The sequence below is a fragment of the Oryctolagus cuniculus genome, chromosome 1 (assembly GCF_964237555.1).
Source record: "Oryctolagus cuniculus chromosome 1, mOryCun1.1, whole genome shotgun sequence".
Lineage (NCBI taxonomy): Eukaryota > Metazoa > Chordata > Mammalia > Lagomorpha > Leporidae > Oryctolagus > Oryctolagus cuniculus.
In genome coordinates, this window is record NC_091432.1 from 6,239,875 (window position 1) to 6,260,415 (window position 20,541).

The following is a 20,541-nucleotide window of genomic DNA, read 5'->3' on the forward strand; positions in this document are numbered from 1 at the left end:
CAATGCGGTGCACCTTAGGGTGCCACTAGGGTTCTGCAGTTTCTTTCAAAAAAAAAAAAAATGAAGCCCGAACCCTCAGAACCTCAGCACGTGCCCTCACCCGGGACCAGGGCCCCTAACCTGACGACTGACGTCCTTACACGCGGCCATGTGGCCAAGAGGGCAGAGGCTCCGGGGACCAGCTGTGAGCCGAGGAGCAGCAGGGGATGGAACGGGCGAGGGAGGAAGGGAGCCGGGCTCAGGCCGGAGCCGTGGGACCACTGTTGCCGCTGGCTCATGGCCACACGTGAGCCCCAGGGCGCCTAAGACGGGAACGAAATGTTCTCTGCGTCACAGGGGTCCTCAGGGTGACAGCAACAGAATCCCACACCGCTGCAGGCACACCCAACACCCAGCGTCTCCACTGGCCCCATGACGGACACAGAAACCAGGGCTCAGGGAGCTGGCTTCCGGCCCCAGAGTGGCAGACAACCACCCCCCTCCCCCCCGGGAAAGTCCAGGTGCCTGTCATTGGCAGCTGTGCACAAAACCTGGAGCCCTGCCCAGGGTGGGAAGAAACCCACTTTCTCTGTTTTTGAGAGAGATTAATTCACTTATTTGAAAGGCAGAACTAGAGACAGCGAGCGAGCAAGCGCTTCTCTCCGCGGGTTCACTCCTCGTCACGACAGCTGGGGCTGGGCCGGGCTGAAGCCAGGAGCGAGCGCCTGGCCGGCCGCCCGCGTGGGACAGGAGCCAGGCGCGGGGAGCTGGGTGGGACTCCAGGACGGGGTGCAGCGGCGTCCTCTGCTGTGTCTCCACGCTGACCTCGGGCTGTGGCCTAGAGGGTACAGCCGCCACTTGTGACGCCGTCATTCCATGTGGGCGCTGGTTTGGGTCCCGGCTGCTCCACGTGCTGTGGCCTGGGAAAGCGGATGAAGATGGCCCGAGTGCTTGGGCCCCTGCACCCGCGTGGGAGACCTGGGAGAAGCTCTGGCCATCTGGGGAGAGGACCAGCGGATGGAAGATGTCTCTCCCTCTTTCTGTAAACTCTGCCTTTCAAATAAATTAATTAAAAATAAGTTCTAAAGTCCTCTGTGAGCAAATTTTACAAAACCACCGAGCGCACGGCACTGCCAGGCCCCGCCAGTGTGACAGGAGGGCTCCCGAGAGGGGCAGCGCCTGGGCAGGCGACGTGTGGCTGCCGTTCCTGCTTCTGCCCTGCCATCCAGACGCGGCTGCCCGCCCACTCGGGGCCTGGACCCGGAAGCTGCTGTCCCACAAGGCCCCCGTTCTCCCGCGCAGCTCCCAGACACAGCACTGAGCTGACAGAGCTGACTGACGCCTACAGCCCCGAGCTGGGTGCTGCCAGGATCCTCCCCAAGGAACGGAGGAGGTGAGTGCCTCGCCGGGGGCCCGGCCGGGCGAGGACCCCACAGGACGAGGCCCTGCGCGCCTCAGAGGCCGTGGAACTGCTGTGCTCCCCCAACCTGACTGCGCTCGCCGCACAGGCCCAGGTCCCAGGTCCCGGGCGGGGCAGCAGCCTTCCCCCGGGGTCCTCCGAGCCCGCTCCCTGTGGCCAGCCCTCGGGGCTTAGCAAAATCCACACACGCAGCCTGGAACCCTAGGCTCTCGTGAACACACCGCCCACCGTCAGCTCACCCCATAAACCATTGCACGGTTCGCTGGGAACGAGTTTTATTATTAACAAGTCACATGATACAAAAGAAGAGAACATTCATGGGGCACTCGGCGAACCCCTGCTTTGTCCCAAAGGGCAGGCAGAGGAGGTTAAGGCACAGTGAACGCTGAGAAAACATGAGAAAAGCTGCAGAACACAAACAGGAAACTGCGCACGCACACACACGCACACACATATGCACACCCCGCGTGCCCATCAGGTAACAGTCACCTGGAATCAACAGTGCCTGACTGGAGTCCTGGGCACAGGCCGGGCTGCACGAGGGGACACAGGACGTGTCCTGACGCCGCCCTGCAGCCCCGCCGCTCCTGGAGGTCTCCCCTGTCCACCCGGTCACTCTGACGAACCCCCCAGTCCCTGCCGTGGGGGGGCGGGCGGGGGTGGACAGGTTCTCCCAACAGCACCCTTTCCTCCCGTGGGCACCGCTGGGCGGGGAAGGCAGAGCCCAGCCCTGAGCCCCCGGGCCTGCCCAGGAAGCACGGGTCAGACAGGTCAGAGCTGCGGCCCCCCACGGGCTCGTCTGGGAAGGCACGAGAAGGCCGGGCGGGAGGGGAGCGGCCACACCCACGCCTCCTTCTGACGTTCCTCAGAGACCACCTCGTTGGGGGCTGGCCCTGGGGTCATGGCTTCACTGAGCCCACGCAGATGAGACAGGCCCCCAGCTAGACCCCGGGACCCAGGACACTGGGAGCAAAGGGCAGGCCGCGGGTCTGCTGAGGTGGGACCACCAGGGCCCGGGGAGCAATTCAGTGTATGCTGCAGTGGGGTCACGGGATAGCCACCTCCCGGTGGCCAACAAGAAGGCACTGCGTGTGGGCCAGCCCTGCCCGCCCATCCAGTCCCCAGTTCGGCGGGCGAGGCAGGGCCCTCCCCTCGTGTTCTGCCGCGGCTCAGTCTGCGGTCACCCAAGTGCAGGGCACTGCAGGCCGCGGGAGCAGCCCCTCACGCAGGGCCTCCGCCTCCTGGAGACGGGCTCACCTCTGGGAAGTCACTGTGGCCAGCGCAGGCCCTGAGACAGCAGCGGGGCCCTGCGTCCAGGGCGACCCTGGGAGGCCCAGGCGCCGTCCCATCTCCGTGGCCTGGAGCCCCCAGGGAGGAGGGTGGGGGCGGGGGCCGAGGCCTCCCCCCGCCCCATGCTTGGGCTCAGTCCTGCTCCACGCCGTCTGTGGGCTGCACCACGGTGTAGCTCCCCTGGCCCATGGACAGCTGGCGGCTGAAGAAGGACGTGGTCCGCTTCGGCTTCACCCGCTTGATCCCCTTGCCTGGGCGGGAGGGGGAGGGAGAGGCTGAGGCGGCGGCGGCTGCGGTAGCTCCGGTGGCTCTGGGCTGTCAGCACCGAGCTCCCCGGCACCCCTGCACCCCCACCAGTGCCCCCAGGGAGAAGTGGGGTGTGTGCCAGCCCCACACATCTGAGGCGGGGGATCAAGGTCAGCTGGAGCTCTGGCCAGAACCTCGTCACGGACAGACCACAGAAACCAGACCCCTGCGAGGCACACGGGGGACGGACAGGGGTGGGGGCGCTCGGCCACACTGCACTCGGGACAGCAGTGGACGCACCTGACACCTGTGCCTGCCTCACACCGCCTGGGCCGGCTCCGGCCCGGCTCCTTGGGGCACCGGCATCCCGCGTCGAGTGCTGGGTTCCAGCCTCGGCTGCCCTGCCCTCTGACCCAGCTGCCGGCTGATGCGCCTGGGAAGGCGACGGCGGCCCCGGTACCTGGGTCCCGGCCCTCACGTGGGAGACTCAGGGGGGCTCCGGGCTCCTGCCTGGCCCCGCACTAGCTGCCGGGGACATCTGGGGAGTGAACCAGCAGATGGGGACTCTTGCTCTGCTTTTCAAATAAACAAACCTTAGGCCGGCGCCGCGGCTCACTAGGCTAATCCTCCGCCTAGCGGCGCCGGCACACCGGGTTCTAGTCCCGGTCGGGGTGCCGGATTCTGTCCCGGTTGCCCCTCTTCCAGGCCAGCCCTCTGCTGTGGCCAGGGAGTGCAGTGGAGGATGGCCCAAGTGCTTGGGCCCTGCACCCCATGGGAGACCAGGAAAAGCACCTAGCGGCGCCGGCACACCGGGTTCTAGTCCCGGTCGGGGCGCCGGATTCTGTCCCGGTTGCCCCTCTTCCAGGCCAGCCCTCTGCTGTGGCCAGGGAGTGCAGTGGAGGATGGCCCAGGTGCTTGGGCCCTGCACCCCATGGGAGACCAGGAAAAGCACCTGGCTCCTGGCTCCTGCCATCGGATCAGCGCGGTGCGCCGGCCGCAGCGCGCCGGCCGCGGCGGCCATTGGAGGGTGAACCAACGGCAAAGGAAGACCTTTCTCTCTGTCTCTCTCTCTCACTGTCCACTCTGCCTGTCAAAAAAAAAAAATAAATAAATAAAATAAAATAAAAACAAACCTTAAAAAGATTTAAAAAAAAATGAAAAATGAACCAACCAGGAAACCCTGAGAAGCGGCCCAGCCGCCAAGAGCCCGCGGGGACGATGGCACAGGGGCCGGCAGGAGGGGCAGCCCCGGGCCGCAGGTGCACACAGGGCGGGCCTGAGGGAAGCCACCGTCGCCACGACGGCGGAACGTGAGGGACGGAAAAGGCTGCTTTTCTGATTCCAAAACTTATTTTTAAAATTCTCTAACGGCATGCTCGCAAACAGTTTACGGGCCACAGGGGGGAAAAGCTGCGGTGACAGCTGGCCGCGGGGTGTGTGTGTGTGTGTCTCCCCTCCCCCTCCCCCCACGCGGCTGTGCCGTCTGTCCTCGACCTTTCTGCCCCGGGTCGGGTCGGCAGTATGGGGGGGCCTCCTGCCGTGTAAACGCAGCTCTGCTTCTGCACTGAAGCCTCCACGCGGGCGGCAAAGCCCTCGCAGCCCCCACACCCCCGCCCGCTTCCCAGGGAGGCACCCCCAGCTGCTGCGGCTTTTTCAGTCTGTGTATTTGAAAGGCAGAGTTAGAGAGAGAGAGAGAGAGAGAGAGAGAGAGAGAGAGAGAGAGAGAGAGACGGGGGAGACAGGGAGAGAGGGAGAGAGAGAGACGGGGAGAGGGAGACAGAGAGAGAGAGAGACAGGGGGAGGGAGAGGGAGACAGGGAGAGACAGGGAGAGGGAGATGGGGAGAGGGAGGGAGAGAGGGAGACAGGGAGAGAGAGAGAGAGACGGGGGAGAGACAGGGAGAGACAGGGAGAGATGGGGAGAGGGAGACAGAGAGAGAGAGGAGAAGGGAGAGAGGGAGAGAGAGGGGGAGAGGGAGACGGGGAGAGACGGGGGGGGAGGGAGGGAGAGAGAGAGCGGGGGTGGGGGGGAAGGAGACCTTCCATCTGCTGGTTCACTCCCCAAATAGCTGCAACCACCAGGCCTGGACCAGGCCAAAGCCAGGAGCCAGGACTCCATCCTTGTCTCCTACGTGGGTGGCGGGAGCCCAGGGACCTGGGCCGTCTTCCCCTGCAGGGAGCTGGATTGGAAGTGGAGCAGCCGGGATACGAACCCGCGCCCTGATAAGGGATGCCGGTGCAGGCTGTGGGTTAGGGCACTGCACCACGGCGCTGGCCCGTCACGTGGCCGTCTGTGTCGCCAGAAGCTCAAAGCCGGCACTGGTGTGGTACCAGCTCAGTGTCAGACTTCACCAGGTTCTCCACAGGGATCCCCCACCCCGCGGGCCTCTGCCCTGCCCACGCGCTGCCCACACTGACGCACACTGCAGGAAGCTCACCTGTGGACGTGGCAGGAGAAGGGACAGGAAAGGAATCCGACGGCCAGGGCCAGCCTCCCCCTCCCAACAGGTCCTGCACACGCAGACTCACTCCCACCGCGTCCGGAGCTAGGTGTGCACACGCACCCACGCGTGCGCAAGGGGCAGCTCACCGTCTTCCACGTAGTCGATGGTGGACAGATGCTGGATCCGGCTGCACACCACGCTGCCCTGCCTCCGCAGCTTGGGCCGCTGGGCGGGCGGCTGCGAGGGGCTGGGGGCCGAGCGGGGACCAGGCGCGCTCTCCTGGGGGGCGGCGGGCTCCGCGGCCTGGTTCAGCTCGATGCAGTACTCAATGAGGCTGCTCATGAGCTCGGCCTGCGGGTGGACAGGGCCCAGCGTGAGGCCACAGGGCGCAGGCCAGGCGTGGGGAGCAGCTTCCCTGGGGAGGAGGGAGGCGGGGGGAGGGAAGGTGTCCCACTCCCCCACGCCGTGACCTCGGAGAGGACTGACGCGCGCTCAGTGGGGACCTCAGCAGCCGAGAGCGCAGGAGGCTGGGGAGGAGATGCGAGGACCGAGCCCCCCCCACCCCGACACCGCAGGGGAGGCCGGAGGAACGCAGGCTTCCGAGCCGCCTGCAGACGGCCAGAGGGAGCCTCAGAGGAGGCGGGGAGGCCCCGTGGGGCCCAGCTCGCACTGCCCGAGGCGTCAGGGCGGGAAAGGGGACCCGGCTACATGGGACACGGATGTGCGGCACCAGCAAGCCCAACTCTGCAGGAGGAGGAGTGAGCCCAGCAGGCAACAGTCAGCCGCGCCCACGGGACCGTCTGACAGGACGCGGACAGCGCTGGCCCGCGGGACCAGAAGTGTTCACGAGAGCACCCAAGACAAACAGTGGAGAAAGGGACACGAACGGCCTCTCCCTCCGCCTCCAGCTCCCCGCAACGCAGACCCTGGGAAGCTCAAGCGGCCCAAGTCCCCGGCCCCAGCTTCCGCCTGCCCCCCCACCCCGCCCACCGGGCAGACATCCGGGGAGGGGGCCGTCAGCGGGGACTCTGTCTCCGCTACTCAGAAACAGCAGCAGCAGCAAAAACCCAGACACAGAAAACTGGAAAGGAAGGAAGGAACGCGACCTCGGGAGCCGGCAGCTCTTCTGCAGAGGGGAGGGGAGACGTGAAAACCTTCCGGTGGATTCTAAGATTCACACGGAAGTGCAAAGGAAACGAAGCGGCCAGATCTACTCGGAAGGAACAAAGTGCTGGGGGCCGGCGCCGCGGCACAGCAGGTAAAGCTGGTGTCTGCGAGGCCGGCATCCCATACGGGTCCGGCTCAAGTCCCAGCTGCTCTACTTTTTTTTTTTTTTAAGATTTATTTCTTTACTTGAAAGGCAGAGTTACAGAGAGAAAAAGGCAGAGAGAGAGGCCTTCCATCGGCTGGTTCACTCCCCAAGTGGACCCAATGGTCAGAGCTGAGCTGATCCAAAGCCAGGAGCCAGGAGCTTCCTTCCTTCAGGTCTCCCACACGGGTGCAGGGGCCCAAGCACTTGGGCCATCGTCCACTGCTTCCCCAGGGCACAGCCCCCATATGGGATGCTAGCACTGCACGCAGCTATCAGCTACACAACAGTGCCAGCCCCACAGCTGCTCCACTTCCGACTCAACTCCCCACTAATGGCCTGGAAAAGCAGTGGACGATGGCCCGAGTGCTTGGGCCCTCGCACCCATGTGGGAGACCTGGGCAGAGCTCTGGGTTCCTGGCTTCGGCCTGGCCCAGGCCTGGTTATTGCCGGGGAAGTAGACCAGCTGATAGAAGATATCTCTGTCATTGTGTCTTTCAAATAAATAATTAGCTATTTAAAAAAATAAATAGGGACCAGTGCTGTGGCATTGTGGGTTAAGCTACATCTCCAACGCCAGCATCCCGTATGCACACTGGTTCAGTCCTGGCTGCTGCATTCCCTATCAGCTTCCTGCTAATGGCCTGAGAAAGCCATGAAAGATGGCCCAGGTGCCTGGGCCCCTGCATCCACGTGGGAGACCAGGAAGTGTCTCCTTCCTCCTGGCTCCAGCCCAGCACAGCCCCTGCCGCTGTGGACATTTGGGGAGTGAACCAGTGCATGCAAGACCTCTCTCTCTCTAATTCTGCCTTTTAAACTAAAGGGGGAAAAATCCATACAGAGATACCATCTTTTTTTTTTTTTTTTTTTTTTTAAAGATAGGCAGAGTGGACAGTGAGAGAGAGAGACAGAGAGAAAGGTCTTCCTTTGCCGTTGGTTCACCCTCCAATGGCCGCCGCGGCCAGCGCGCTGCGGCCGGCGCACCGCGCTGATCCGATGACAGGAGCTGGGTACTTCTCCTGGTCTCCCATGGGGTGCAGGGCCCAAGCACTTGGGCCATCCTCCACTGCACTTCCCTGGCCACAGCAGAGAGCTGGCCTGGAAGAGGGGCAACCGGGACAGAATCCGGCACCCTGACCGGGACTAGAACCCGGTGTGCCGGCGCCGCTAGGTGGAGGATTAGCCTAGTGAGCCGCGGCGCCGGCCCAGAGATACCATCATTTAACCAACAGAATGGCTAAACCGTAAAAACTGGAGTGAGGGTTAAGCCCTTCTCTTGGGACACTCCCATCCCACATGAGAGTCTGGGATCAAGGCCCCTTCCACCCCCAATCCAGCTCCTGCTAACGCCCCTGGGAGGCAGCAGCGGACGGCCCAAGCCCTTGGGCCCCGTCCCACAGGGAGCCTCAGACGGAGCTCCAGCCTCCTGGCTCTCGTGACCACTGAGGGAGTGAGCCAGCACACAGAAGCTCTCTCTGTGTCTCTCCCTGTCATTCCACCTTTCAGATAAACACAGGTACCTTTAAGAAGAAAACTGACAGTATGAAGACACGGGGCAAGAGCACGCCCACACCCCCGCACGATGTAAATGCTTCCAACAGCGGAAAACTGCCCGCGTCTGCGGAGGGCGAACCTCGCAGCCCCGGAACCCACTCGGCTGTGCGACTGCCGGGGTGCGCAGATGGGCCTGACGGTCACAGCAACACTGCACGCAAGAGTCCCTGGGGACCACCTGTCCGCCACAACACGACAGGCGGGTGCACACCAGCAGATCCACGCACCGGAAACCGCGTGGCAAGGAGACGGCAGGGCCCCGCACCAGGAGAAATCCCACAAACACCACGGAGCGGGAGAGGCAGGCAGAACGGGCATGCGCTGCAGGAATCCACGCCCACGGGTTCAAAGAGGGGCAAGACGACCGGGGGGGGGGGGGCACCAGGACAGCGGCTCCCTGGTGGCAGCAGTGACCGCAGGGTTCTGGGGGTCCCGCGGGGGCTTCATTTCTCAACCTTGAAGGTGTTCTGCAGGCTGTTTCCTGTGGGACAATCTGCTGAGCTTTTAGGGTTTGGGCACATTTTCTTATGCATATTATTGTAATTCAGTAAGACGTTTACTTACAAAGAAACACCTAGACCAGTCAATATAAAAATCAGGGATTTGTGAGCTTGAAGGCGGGCACATCGGGACTGCAAAGCCGCGACAGCAAAGAGCTCGCAGGCACTGGCGCTGGGTGGGGAGGCCGCCCCTGGAGAGGCCGCGGAAGGAGGAGCAGAGGAGCTGGCAGGAGGGGGAGCCGGGGGGACCAGAGAGGGGCTTCCAGGACAGCGGGGGAGACAGGAGAGACTCCGGTGCCCTGCGTGTGGCAAGGCAGGGGCTGGGTGTGGTGCAGGGGTGCAGAGACGAGTGAGGCCACCAGGGGTCTTGAGACCTGAGACACTGGCAGGACGGGGCGTCCCTGAGGGGAGGAGCAAGCAGCTGTCCCTGAAAGGGGCCTGCGGCCAGGGAGGGAGAGGAAGGGACCGGGAACCAGTGCAGCTCACGGCCCTGACGCGTCACTCTGGGAGGAGCCCAGCGCACCCAGCTCACGGGGCCTCCAGACAGGAAGCGCACAGGGCAAGCCCTCAACCAACAGCCACCCCAAGTGCAGCTGCCACTGCCCCGGTACAGAACCCGCAGACCAGCCTCCCGAGCGCGCAGGCCGGCTCCAGCCCGCGGAGGGCAGGCCCCGGCCCAGGCTCCGAGTGGTGCTCTGGCCGCCTTCCAGCCGGACAGCAGCCTGCGAGGCGACTCTACCTGCTTGGAGTAGATCCTGAGCAGCCTGTTGACGGGCGTGCCCTCGCTGTCGCCGTCAAACTCCAGCCAGAGGACGGGCTCCTCCTCCTCAGGGGAGGTGTGGTCCCACGACAGCTCCTGGAAGCGCAGGCCCAGCAGGACGTGCTGGCCGGCGGGAGACACGGTGAGCTGGGACTGTCGTGCAGAGGCCTGCTCCCCCCCGACCCACGGGGCAGTGGCCTCTCACCAGAACCTCAGAGCGGGCTGAGGTCCAGGGAGCAAAGAACGCCAGCCCACGACGCTTGCCCCGGCGGGGCAGGCCCCTGACAGCTGCAAGTCATATGGGGAGCAGGGCCCAGCACACAGCCGGGGTCCCTCTCTGGGGACAACCACAACTCAGCCAAGACTTGTGTGGGCTGATGCAGGGACTCCTGCCCAGGTGCAGGGACGCTGCCCCAGCGCCTTCGACACAGGCGCCCAGAGAACGGTCAGCGGCCAACGTAGGGACAAAAGCAGGACAGACGGCCCAAGAGTGCAACCAGCCACTGACCCATCTGGAAAACGACCAACCCCTGGCCAGAGCAGCCAGACTCCCTCCCTGACCCGCCCTGGCCGCCCGCCTGGAGGAGGTGATCAGGGAAGTCCTCAGGAGACACGGAAGACTGCGGCCCCCTCCCGGTGTCCACCCCGAGCCCAGGGCAGCCACCCACTCTTGCCCCGAGGGATGGCAGCTGTACCTTCTCCCTGTGGTCGATGACGTGCACGCCCTCCAGACTGATGGCCACGGTCACCGGCTTGCGCCCGCCCCGGTGCAGGAAGCCCTGGGCCGGCTTGTCGATCTCGCCGTGGAAGAAGGCACACCTAGGGAGGGACTCGGTCAGCAGCTCCCTCTGGGAGGTCTGCTCCGGCCCTGGCCCTGGCCTCTGCAGCTGTCTGGGTACAGAACCTGTCCCGGAGAGAGGAACTCCAGCTGGCTGAGCACGAGGGCCTGGGTGGTGGCACACGGGGGGCTGTGACCCGGGTCGGGGCACAGCTGGCTCTGTGCAGGCACTGCGAGGAGCCCTGGGGACGGGGGCTGAGGCCACGTCGGATGGGAGGACCCCACGGCCCACCGTCCAGGGCAGAGACCTCTCAGCACTGGGACTTGCTGGGACACACCGGAAGGCAGGGCTGTGTACGTCAGTGGCTTCTGGCCTGAGACGGAGATGGAGGGGAAGGTGTGGTGCCTTCTCCCACCTGCACGGTGACACTCCCACTCAGCCAAGCCAGAGCCGAGTCAGATCCCACTCTGGCTAGGCCCTGGGACAGGACGGGACACCAGCACAGGCCACTGTGCCCCGGAGGGTGCCCTGCTCCTGTGGCCCTCTGTTGGAAGCTTCCTATACCCCCGTCTCCAGGCCCAGATGAGGACATGGAAGCAGCTGGAACAAGGCCACTCACCACTGGACCGCTCCTAGCAGTGCACGTGTGTGTGTGCACATGCACGAATGCACGTACAATGTATACACGCGCACAGTGCACACACACACACACAGTGCACACACACAGTGCACACGTGTGCACACATGCACATACTATCACTCTGCCCATCACAACGGAAAGACCCCTCAGCACCACCGCCCCACTTCTGATCTGTGCCACAGCTGAGCTCCCCGCGAGAGCTCCACGCGGGTCTCTCACCCCCTCCTCGTCCCTCCAGCCACGGCCACCTCCACTGGGCGGGAGCTGAGGTCAGCCTCACAGCCAGCCACCACCCCGGAGCCGCCCTCGAGGCCCTGCTGCCCCTCCCCAGGCCGTCTCTGGGGGCCATGAACTTCAACACCTTCCACACCCTGAGGGGTCCCCGATGACTCCGCCCAGCTCAGCCGTCTCCCCAGCTCCAGACCGAAACTCACATGGCCAGCCTCGTAACAAGTGTCAGAACCAAGCGCCCCACTGCCCCGTCTCGGCTCAGACAGCTCGGCCACCGGCTGCTCAACCAGCAACCGGCAGTCCTCGCCGCCTCCTGTGCTGCGCACCTGTCAGCAAATCCTGCCGGCCCCCACCCTGTGATGGCCCCGGCTGCCGCATGTCACCCTCCCCTGGCTCACGTGGGCACAGCCTCCCGTGGGCTCCCCGCTGCCCCCTGCAGGCGATCCGCTGCCCGGACTGCTCCCGCCCCTCCACGCAACGTCCGCTTCACTGGACACTGCGGCCCCCTGGGGCCTACCAAGTGCCCAGCAGGCAGTGGTGCCTGAGAGCTGGCTGAAGGGACAGCCAGCTGGACCAGGGACCAAGTGACTGTGGCCGGTGTTAGAGGACCTGTGCCAGGCGTCCTAGGCTGCGGCAAGGAAGGGAAGAGGCCAGGGGACCGGCTGGGGATGAGTGGGGCCTGAGGTGCTGGCACGGCACGGACGCTGTTTCCCAGGAGGCAGCACAGGAAGGCCTGAGGACGGTCTACTGGGCAGGGCCGGCCGGCCCCAGGGCTGCGGCTGCTCACCCGTAGAAGGGTAGCTCGTGGCACCGGAGGACGTAGGCACGGTAGTGGGTGCCCAGGGTGGCCTCGCGCTCACTGCCCACGGCTTCCTTCACCTGGCGGTAGGCATCCAGCAGGCCCTGCTCGCCCGTCGCAGCCTTGGCCCCACGGCCCCGGAGAGCAGCAAAGAGACCGTGGCCCCGCTTGCAGAGGTGGGCAGGGAGGAAGGAGTCCAGCTTCTCCCTGTGGAGGAAGCAGAGGGAGCTGAGGTCTCGGGGTGTAGGTGCCTGGCTTGGAGCCTCACCAGCACCCTGCCCTGGACATGGCCGCCAGAGAGATCCCCGCCACCTCTGTCCCAGCGGGCGCCCAGGAAGCCTGGCCCAGGGGGCTGACCCTGCCGCTGGGGGGAGAGCTGTGAGTGGGGAGAAGACGGGCGACGAGGGGACACACGAGCTACTGCCGAGGCAGGGCTGGGGGAGGTGGACACAGGCACAGGCGGGGCTGGGGAGCTGGATGCAGGCACAGGCGGGGCTGGGGGAGCTGGATGCAGGCACAGGCGGGGCTGGGGGAGCTGGACACAGGCAGGGCTGGGGGAGGTGGACACAGGCACAGGCGGGGCTGGGGGAGGTGGACACAGGCACAGGCGGGGCTGGGGAGCTGGATGCAGGCACAGGCGGGGCGGGGGGAGCTGGACACAAAGGCGGGGCTGGGGAGCTGGACACAGACACAGGCGGGGCTGGGGAGCTGGCCTCAGGCACAGGCAGGGTCACCGCCCGCGCTGCACAGGTCAGGCCTCAGAGCTGGGCCGTCTGCCACTGCCGCCCCAGCTGTCGACCGGCAGGAGGCACTGCTGTTCCCGGGCCCCCCGCCCACACCCAGAGCAGGGACGGCAGCAGCCCCACAGCCCAGGGTGACAGTCGCCGTGACCCTAGCACAGGCCCGCAGTCACCATCTCCAGCCACACCCCCACCTGCTGCTCCAGGCACCAGTGCTCCCGGCACAGGAAGCCCGGCCCTCGCCTGCCCCAGCTGAGGGCGCCCTGCGCAGCACACGGTGTCGGCAGGAGGCCGGCCTCCCTCCTGGCCAGGAAACACACAGGAGCACCTCCAAGCCGGCAGACCCCGGGAGCCCCAGGAAGAAAGGGAACACCCGGGGCCAGCCCTGTGTCACAGAAGGTAAGGCTCCGCCTGTGGGGTCAGCATTCCATATGGGTGCTGGTTCGAGTCCCGGCTGCTCCACTTCCAGCCCCAGCCTTCAATCCCCCACATGGGTCCCCGCCTCCTCACTCTCCTACCCCACCCGTGTAGGCAGGGGGGTGGCCTGGCTAGGAACAGGCCGGCCTGCAAGCTCATGGCCACTCAACTACCTCCAAGCCCCAAGTCACCCCCTAGGGGTTCACAACACCCACGGCAGCCTGGGCCCTGCCGACTCACGGCAGACGGCACAGCGGGGAGAGCTGGCAGAGCCGAGGGGCTGGGGCGTGGGCCGTGTCCCTGGGCTCGGAACTGAGCTGGGTGCCGGGGAGGGGCCAGTGTTTGGTGGGTCCCTGGCCGTGGCTCGGCCCTCGCCCCCCATGCACACCCGGGGCCCCTCGGCCTGAGGACTCCTCTCACAGATGCCCCTTCACCTGCAGCGAGACGGGGCGCTGGCCCTTTGACCCGAGGACTGCACCCCACCTTGCAAGACCAAACACCCCCTGAGGGTGGGGTTCTGGGGCAGGGGCCCCGCCTCACCTCAAGGCGCAGGCCGCAGGCTGGCCGGGCTGGTAGGGCCCAAGCTGCACGCGGCACACCAGGGCGCCCAGTGCCTCGCAGTCCTCCGGGTCGCATGGGTACCGCGCGGTCAGCACGTTGCCCTTGGCCTCCTCGTAGAGCAGCCGCAGGACCTCCTCATCCTGGATCTGTGGGCCAGGGTGGCAGGGGCCGCTCAGCCGGGGCTGGGGCCGGGGCTGGCTGGGCACGGGGCCCCGGGCCTGGGAGGCATCGCCCAGGCTGCCCGCCTCACCTGGAGCTCCCGCCGCTTTGGGAAAAACACGTTCCTTCGGAACTGGAGGGAGGGCTCATCTGGGGAGAGACGCTGGCGTCACCGCCGGGCCCAGCCTCTCGGCCCACCTGCTCCTCACCTTGCCCACCACGGCCTTCCCAGCCCACCCCACTCCAGGCTCCTCCAGGGACCTGCCCCACGGGGGGCCTGGCTGGCTGGGAGCTGGGGCAGGCGCGGCAGGGGCAGCACTGACCCATGGCCACGTCGTCGTCCGGCGCGTCGGTGAAGCGCAGCAGCAGTTCCGGCCACTGGCGGCCCAACTTGTAGGGCTGGTGCTTGGGCTTCAGCTGCACCTCTGGGGGCAAGAGGGGAGGAGCCATGCAGCCTCTGACCGGCCTGTGGCCGCCCACCCACCTCTCACGACGGCAGCGGCCACAGTGACAATCGGAACTAAGCAGGCACCCTGCGGGACCCCTACCCTCTCCCCACTTCACCACTGCGAGAGCGAGGGAGAGGGGAGGAGCCATGCAGCCTCTGACCGGCCTGTGGCCGCCCACCCACCTCTCACGATGGCAGCGGCCACAGTGACAATCGGAACCAAGCAGGCACCCTGCGGGACCCCTACCCTCTCCCCACTTCACCACTGCGAGAGCGAGGCTCGGAGAGGCTACGGCGCTTCTCCGAAGCCGTCTCTCGAAGGCAAGACCGGTCCGGCGCCAGGCGCGGCCAGCCGCTGACTGTTGGCAGCAGCTGAGGCTGGCGTGGCCGGGGGGTCAGCAGTGGTGGCATGGCGGGACCCAGCACTGCAGTCCCACCCCCAGTGCGGCCACGGGGAGCTCCTGCCACCGCCCTCCCACCACATCCCTGTCTCCTCGTCCTCCCCCACCCTGCTGCTCCCACAGGGGCCTTCTGGGCTCCAGATCGGTCCCAGCCGGTTTGGGCCCCCAGGCCTTCGCGCCTGTCACTCCTGCGGGCTTGGCCACCCTTTCCCAGCCCTCAAGAGCTGGCCAGGTCTTGGGCCACCTGTGCTCAAGCCCAAACTCTAGCAGCCCCTCCTCGGAACCCCGGCACACTGGGTGCACCGTTTGCTTGCTTTCGCAGTGTGGACCACCAGTGCCCACCTGGGATGGCAGGGGCAGGGGGCGGGGGCAGGGCAGGGGCCGGGCGGGGGCAGGGCAGGGGTGGGGGCGGGGTGGGGGCGGGGCGGGGCAGGGGCAGCACAGGGGCAGGGGCAGGCTCTGTCTTGTTCGCTGCTGTATTCCTGGCCCACACTGGGCCTTCGCTGCACGCTCCACACACGGCCACGCGGCCCCTGGGCTACTGGCCAGAGATGGCAGGGTGGCCCCAGAGCTTGCACCAGCTGGGGTGCTGCCTTTGAGACGTGAGAGGCCATTTCCGGCCTCTACACATGGATGGAGATCTACGTCCAAGGTGCCCCCCACCCCTCCCTGGCTCCACTGATGGCCACCCGCACCCTGACCTCGACCCCAGCGCAGTCGCAGCCGGGGAACCGAGTCCCTTCCTCCGCTTGCCCGGCCTCTCTGGTCCCACCACTTCTGATCAGGTTCTACAGAAGCTCCAGGCCCTCTTTTCCACCCAGCTCCTGCCACGCTCCCCCCAGCAGCGCCTGCTATGCCCTCTGCGCACCGTGCCCTCTCCCAGCGACCCGCTCGGGACCCGCTCGGCCCTCAGCAGCTCCACCCAGGAGCTCCTGGGACAAGAGAGGCTGGCAGAGGCCTCCGTCTTAATTAGACTTGTTTCTGACTGACACGACAGAGCGGCGGAGACGCCGTCCCAGGGCCAGAGGGAGGACTGTCCCGGGAGTCTGGCTGTCATCTGCTTGCCTGTGAAAGCTTCCACCATAGTTACTTTCTGCTACCATGTAACCACGTCGGTTCTGCCTGCGGCACAGCGCAGTGGGGAGAACCCTGGAGGGGGCTCAGTACGCGGTGGAAGACCCATCACAGAAACTATGTACCCCTGTGCAGTACTGTACCCACTCCTGCTGGGTACACAGGTGCAGTACTGCAGCCACTCCTGCTGGGTACACCTGTGCAGTACTGTATCCACTCCTGCTAGGTACCCCTGTGCAGTACTGTACCCACTCCTGCTGGGTACACCTGTGCAGTACTGCAGCCACTCCTGCTAGGTACCCCTGTGCAGTACTGTACCCACTCCTGCTGGGTACACCTGTGCAGTACTGCAGCCACTCCTGCTGGGTACACCTGTGCAGTACTGTACCCACTCCTGCTAGGTACCCCTGTGCAGTACTGTACCCACTCCTGCTGAGTAAACACATGCAGTACTGTACCCACTCCTGGGGTTGTCCTGCGCATGAGACCCTCCCGTCCAATGCACGCCTGCAGCTGTATAAGGGAGGCAAAGAGGCCGACACCAGAAACAAGGAAGTACTCCCGCCTTCCTCTGGGCTCAGATCTTGGGTATGAAACCCCACCTGGGCCTCTGCCCACATAAACAGTAAGAGCCGCTTCCTGCTAAAGGCTCTGGCGTCACGTCTCTGCACACGCAAGGCGGGCCCGAGCTCAGGCCCTGGGCCTGCAGGCGGCAGGGGCGGCAGGGCCACACGGAGTCAGTGCCACACCAGGGACTGAGCTCTGCTTCCCCGTCTCCCTTCACCTCGCTTCTGTTTTTAACCACATTTAATTATTTGAAAGGCAGAGTGACAGAGAGAGAGAGGAGGAGAGAGAGCGCTTCCAAGGCAGCTGGGGTTGGGCCAGGCGGAGGCCAGCGCCCAGAAACCCATCGGGCCTCCCGCGTGAGCAGCAGACCCAAGCTCTTGAATCACCCCGGGCCTTGCCACGCGCATTAGCAGGAGCCGGCTGGGAAGTGGGGCGGCTGGACTGAAACGGCTCTCAGACCGCGGGGAGCGCCGGCGTCACCTAGCCTCACGGAGCGGCAGCTTCCCCACACTTCCCGTCGGAGTTCTCCGAGGGCAGGGACGCCATCCGTCCTTCCCGGGCACGTCAGGGTCCAGGATGCGGCTTGGCCCAGGGCGGGCTTTGCACATCCTTGAGTACTGAAGAAGGTAGCAGACCAGCACGGGCCACAGGACAGCGTGGGCGAGGACGGACCCGGGACGGACGCCTTCCTCCTGCCCGCAGCCCAGCCCTCACGCCGAGCCGTGGGGGCTCGCGGAAGCCCGTCATGTGAGCAGGTCAGCACGGAGACCCCGCTGGGCGCCACCCCCCACAGGGAGTGTCTGCCTCCAGTCCCGGCTCTGCCGCACAGACGGAAGAGGTCTCTCTGTCCCCCTGCGTCTCTCTGCCTTTCAGGTAACTCTAACGCTTCTGAGAGAGCAGGCACGGTGCGGTGCCGACCCTGCGGTCCCACGGCTGGCTGGAAGGGGCCCTCCTGCCAAGGCCGTCACCTAGCGGAGACAGGTGGCCCCAGGAGCTCTGCTCGGGCGGAGAATGGCAGCACCGAAATGGCCGAACACCACCGACACACCCAGACAGCAGGCGAGGGCCGGGCCCAGCAGAGGGCGCCCCTCCCCGCCCAGCAGCATGACTCCCAGAACGCGGTGGGAGAGGACTTCAGGCAGCCCAGCCTGGGAACAAAGTGGGTGCTGACCCTGGGCCGCGGGAGCCACACAGCACAAGCAGCCCTTTCACACTTCCACGGGACAGGAATGTGCGGGGGCGGAGCGGGGGCGGAGGAAGCAGGAAGGGGAAGGGGGCCGTGCGGACACAGCGCCCTCTGCAGGCCCAGCAGCCGTCCTGCGCAGGCAGTGTGCCGGCAGAGGGGACAGGGCAACAGGAAGAGGGTGGGCGAGGGCCTCCGGGCAGCCGCCCAGGACGCCACAGCTGGTGGGGGCGCCCCACCCCGCCCCAGAGCCAAGGGAGGCCCTTCCTGTCCAGCCCCAGGGCTCAGAGACCCTACTCACCCCGTGACCCCCCAGGCTGAGGGTCTGCAGCAGGACCCTGCCCACGCCCACCCACCTGGGATCCAAGCCTGCCGGGACAGGGCGTGGGCGGTCACAGGGCCCAAGGAGCCCATGCTGTCCTCGCCACCTGAGGGGTGACTGTGCCCTCACCCTCTTTCCTGCCCACGAGACACTGCGCTGTCCTGGCCCTGCCTCTCACTGGTCTCGCCTCTCCAAACGTCACGTTTCTCCTCCGCAAGACACGCCTGGGCCATGAGGCCACGGTGACCTCACGCCCAGCCTGCCAGCACAGTGGCACAGTGTCCTCGCGAACAGCGACCCCGGCCCTCCCTTGGTGACCTCACGCCCAGCCTGCCAGCACAGTGGCACAGTGTCCTCGCGAACAGCGACCCCGGCCCTCCCTTGGTGACCTCACGCCCAGCCTGCCAGCACAGTGGCACAGTGTCCTCGCGAACAGTGGCCCCAGCCCTCCCTCGCCCAGCCCCACTCCCCGGCATCCTAGGCTCCGCTACCACGGAGGTGAGGGCAGGCTTGGCCGGCAGCATAAAGCAAGCCGGCAGAGGAGCCCAGGACTCCTCGGGGCTCTGGGCCCCCAGGGGGTGCACCGTGCAGGACCCCCGCGAGTCCCCCTTCCCGCCCCGCCCAGGCGTCTCCCTGGGGAGCCTTACCCAGCAGAGGGGAGACGAGCCAGAGCGCAAAGGCCTCCAGGGCGACGTCAGGGAGTTGCAGCACCTCGCGGACCGCGCGGTGCAGCTCCTGGGCGCTGAGCGCGGGCAGGTTCTCCACCGCCAGGGGCACCACGCTGTCATCCGCCAGGTACACCAGCACGTCCGCCGCTGCGGGAGGGGCCGGCGGCTCAGCTGCGACCCTGCCCGGCTGCCCAGGCAGCCTCGGAAGAGACGCCCCAGCACCCCCAAGGGAGCCTGCCAAGAATGCTGTGGGGACCTGGGACCCTCAAGCAACCTGGAACCCCGTGTCTACAGCCCCGGGCCGGAAGAGGACCCTAAGAGTCTCTCAGGGTCGGCCAAGGCAGCCCCTCCCAATGCACACTCACTCACACACTCATTCTCTCACACTCACTCACACTCACACTCAGCAGCCCCAAGGGCTCTGGTGCCCTCTGCCCTGAACAAGGACATTCCAGGCGCCAGCGCTGTGGCGTAGCGGGTAAGGCCGCCGCCTGCAGTGCCGGCATCCCATAGGGGCGCCGGTTCCAGTCCCGGCTGCTCCATTTCCGATCCAGCTCTCTGCTGTGGCCCAGGAGAGCAGTGGAAGATGGCCCAGGTCCTTGGTCCCCTGCACCTGCATGGGAGACCTGGAGGAAGCTCCTGCCTCCTGACTTCAGGTCAGCTCAGCTCCGGCCGTTGCAGCCATCTGGGGAGTGAACCAGTGGATGGAAGACCTCTGATTCTCTCTCTCTCTGACTCTGCCTCTCAAATAAATAAATAAATCTTTAAAATAAATAAAATGTAAAAATATTTTAAAAATAAAAAATGGATAAGGAAGGAAGGGGCCCTCTCAGACGCGGCTGAGCCGGGCCCGAGGCGCCAGTCGTCGGCCGGGAGCCCAGGAGGGCAGAGGCTGGACGCCCATGGGTGCGTGATCCGAATCCCCAGCCCGAACCGCGAACTCCGTGACCGACACGGCGCGAGAGGCCGGCGTCCTCGCGTCCCAAGTGCCTGATCTCCGGCCGGACCGCGGGAAACCGAGGCTCCGGTCCCGCGCTGGGGTCCAGGGTGCGAGGCCACGCAGCCCACCCCTGTCATCTCGGGGATCTCCCTGCACCTGGGCGCCCGCCCCTTCTACACCGAGAGCAGGGAGGGCTGCCCTGGCCCCGGCTGGGGACGGAGCCCGGGCGGTGCTCTACGTGTGTCCAGCATCCCCAAGTCCTTTATTCCCTAACGAACGCATAAAACCATCTCGAGTGGACAAGGAACCCGGCCAGGGCCACCCCCCAGGCCTGCCCCAGGAGACGGGAACTGGAACCCACCTCGGGCGCCCACAGACGACACGCTGCTGCGGTGGGACCGCTCCGCGGGGCCGGGCTGCCCGCCACTGCCTTCCGTCCCGTCCATCTGTGAAGACAGAAACCATGGTCACAGCGGGTCCAGGGCCGCGGGCAGCGGCGGCGGGGGCCGGGCGGGGGCGGGGGCGTCACCTCAAGCTCCCAGGGAGCAAGGTAAGCGTCCCGGGCTGAGTCGACCAGGATGAGCGGCGCTGGCTGGAGTGGACGTCGTGTCCCTCTACCGGGTCGAGGTGGGGTCGGGTCAAGGGAGTGACGGTCAGGAGCGGGGGTCGCGGGTCGGGGGCGGCTCGCCCAGATGCGCAGAGTTACGGGTCTCTCTCCTCCCCGGCCCGCAGTCGCCGCGCTCTCACCTCACGAGGACGCAGCGCCCGCCGTCTCGGGCCAGGCCCCTGCCCTGACTCCGGCCCCTCGTTCCGCCCCCGCCGACACCCGGGTCCTCGCAGCCGCTCCCGCCGCTGGGCAGCGACGCGGAAGCAGCCGCCGGAGGAAACGCAGCTCAGAGGCCCCGCCCCGTCCCCGGGAGCCAATCGGAGCCCGGAAAGCCGCGCGCGCGCCTCCACGCCCCCGGCAGGCCCGCGCATGCGCAGACGCCCCGGACGCCTGTCTCCGGTGTCCGGCCACGCCCCTGGGCTGGGGGTGTGGAGACCTAGCCCGGCGTCCAGCCCAGGGGCCCGGCGCGAGCATCCCGCGCCCGGCGTAGCCCCTGACTGCTGAC

At 66.1% G+C, this 20,541-nt stretch overlaps 1 protein-coding gene across 4 annotated transcripts; it reads right to left on the bottom strand.

The window, feature by feature from the left end:
- Positions 1 to 1,657: 1,657 nt before the first annotated feature.
- Positions 1,658 to 20,327, bottom strand: FRMD8 (FERM domain containing 8). Of its 4 annotated transcripts, XM_070068616.1 has the most exons (12): positions 20,177 to 20,305; positions 19,959 to 20,043; positions 19,791 to 19,875; positions 18,469 to 18,639; positions 14,150 to 14,251; positions 13,918 to 13,976; positions 13,647 to 13,813; positions 11,938 to 12,156; positions 10,196 to 10,319; positions 9,480 to 9,623; positions 5,524 to 5,728; positions 1,658 to 2,940 (listed from the first exon to the last, which is right to left on the bottom strand). In XM_070068616.1, the coding sequence occupies exons 3-12, from the start codon at positions 19,873 to 19,875 to the stop codon at positions 2,822 to 2,824; spliced, it is 1,395 nt and encodes a 464-aa protein (XP_069924717.1). In that variant the 5' UTR covers positions 19,959 to 20,043; positions 20,177 to 20,305; the 3' UTR covers positions 1,658 to 2,821. The 4 variants fall into 4 exon arrangements, with proteins under 4 accessions (XP_069924717.1, XP_017194963.2, XP_069924711.1 ...); XM_017339474.3 differs by lacking the exon at positions 19,959 to 20,043 and having other exon boundaries at positions 18,469 to 18,636; positions 20,177 to 20,327; XM_070068610.1 differs by lacking the exon at positions 19,959 to 20,043 and having other exon boundaries at positions 20,177 to 20,327.
- Positions 20,328 to 20,541: the final 214 nt, after the last annotated feature.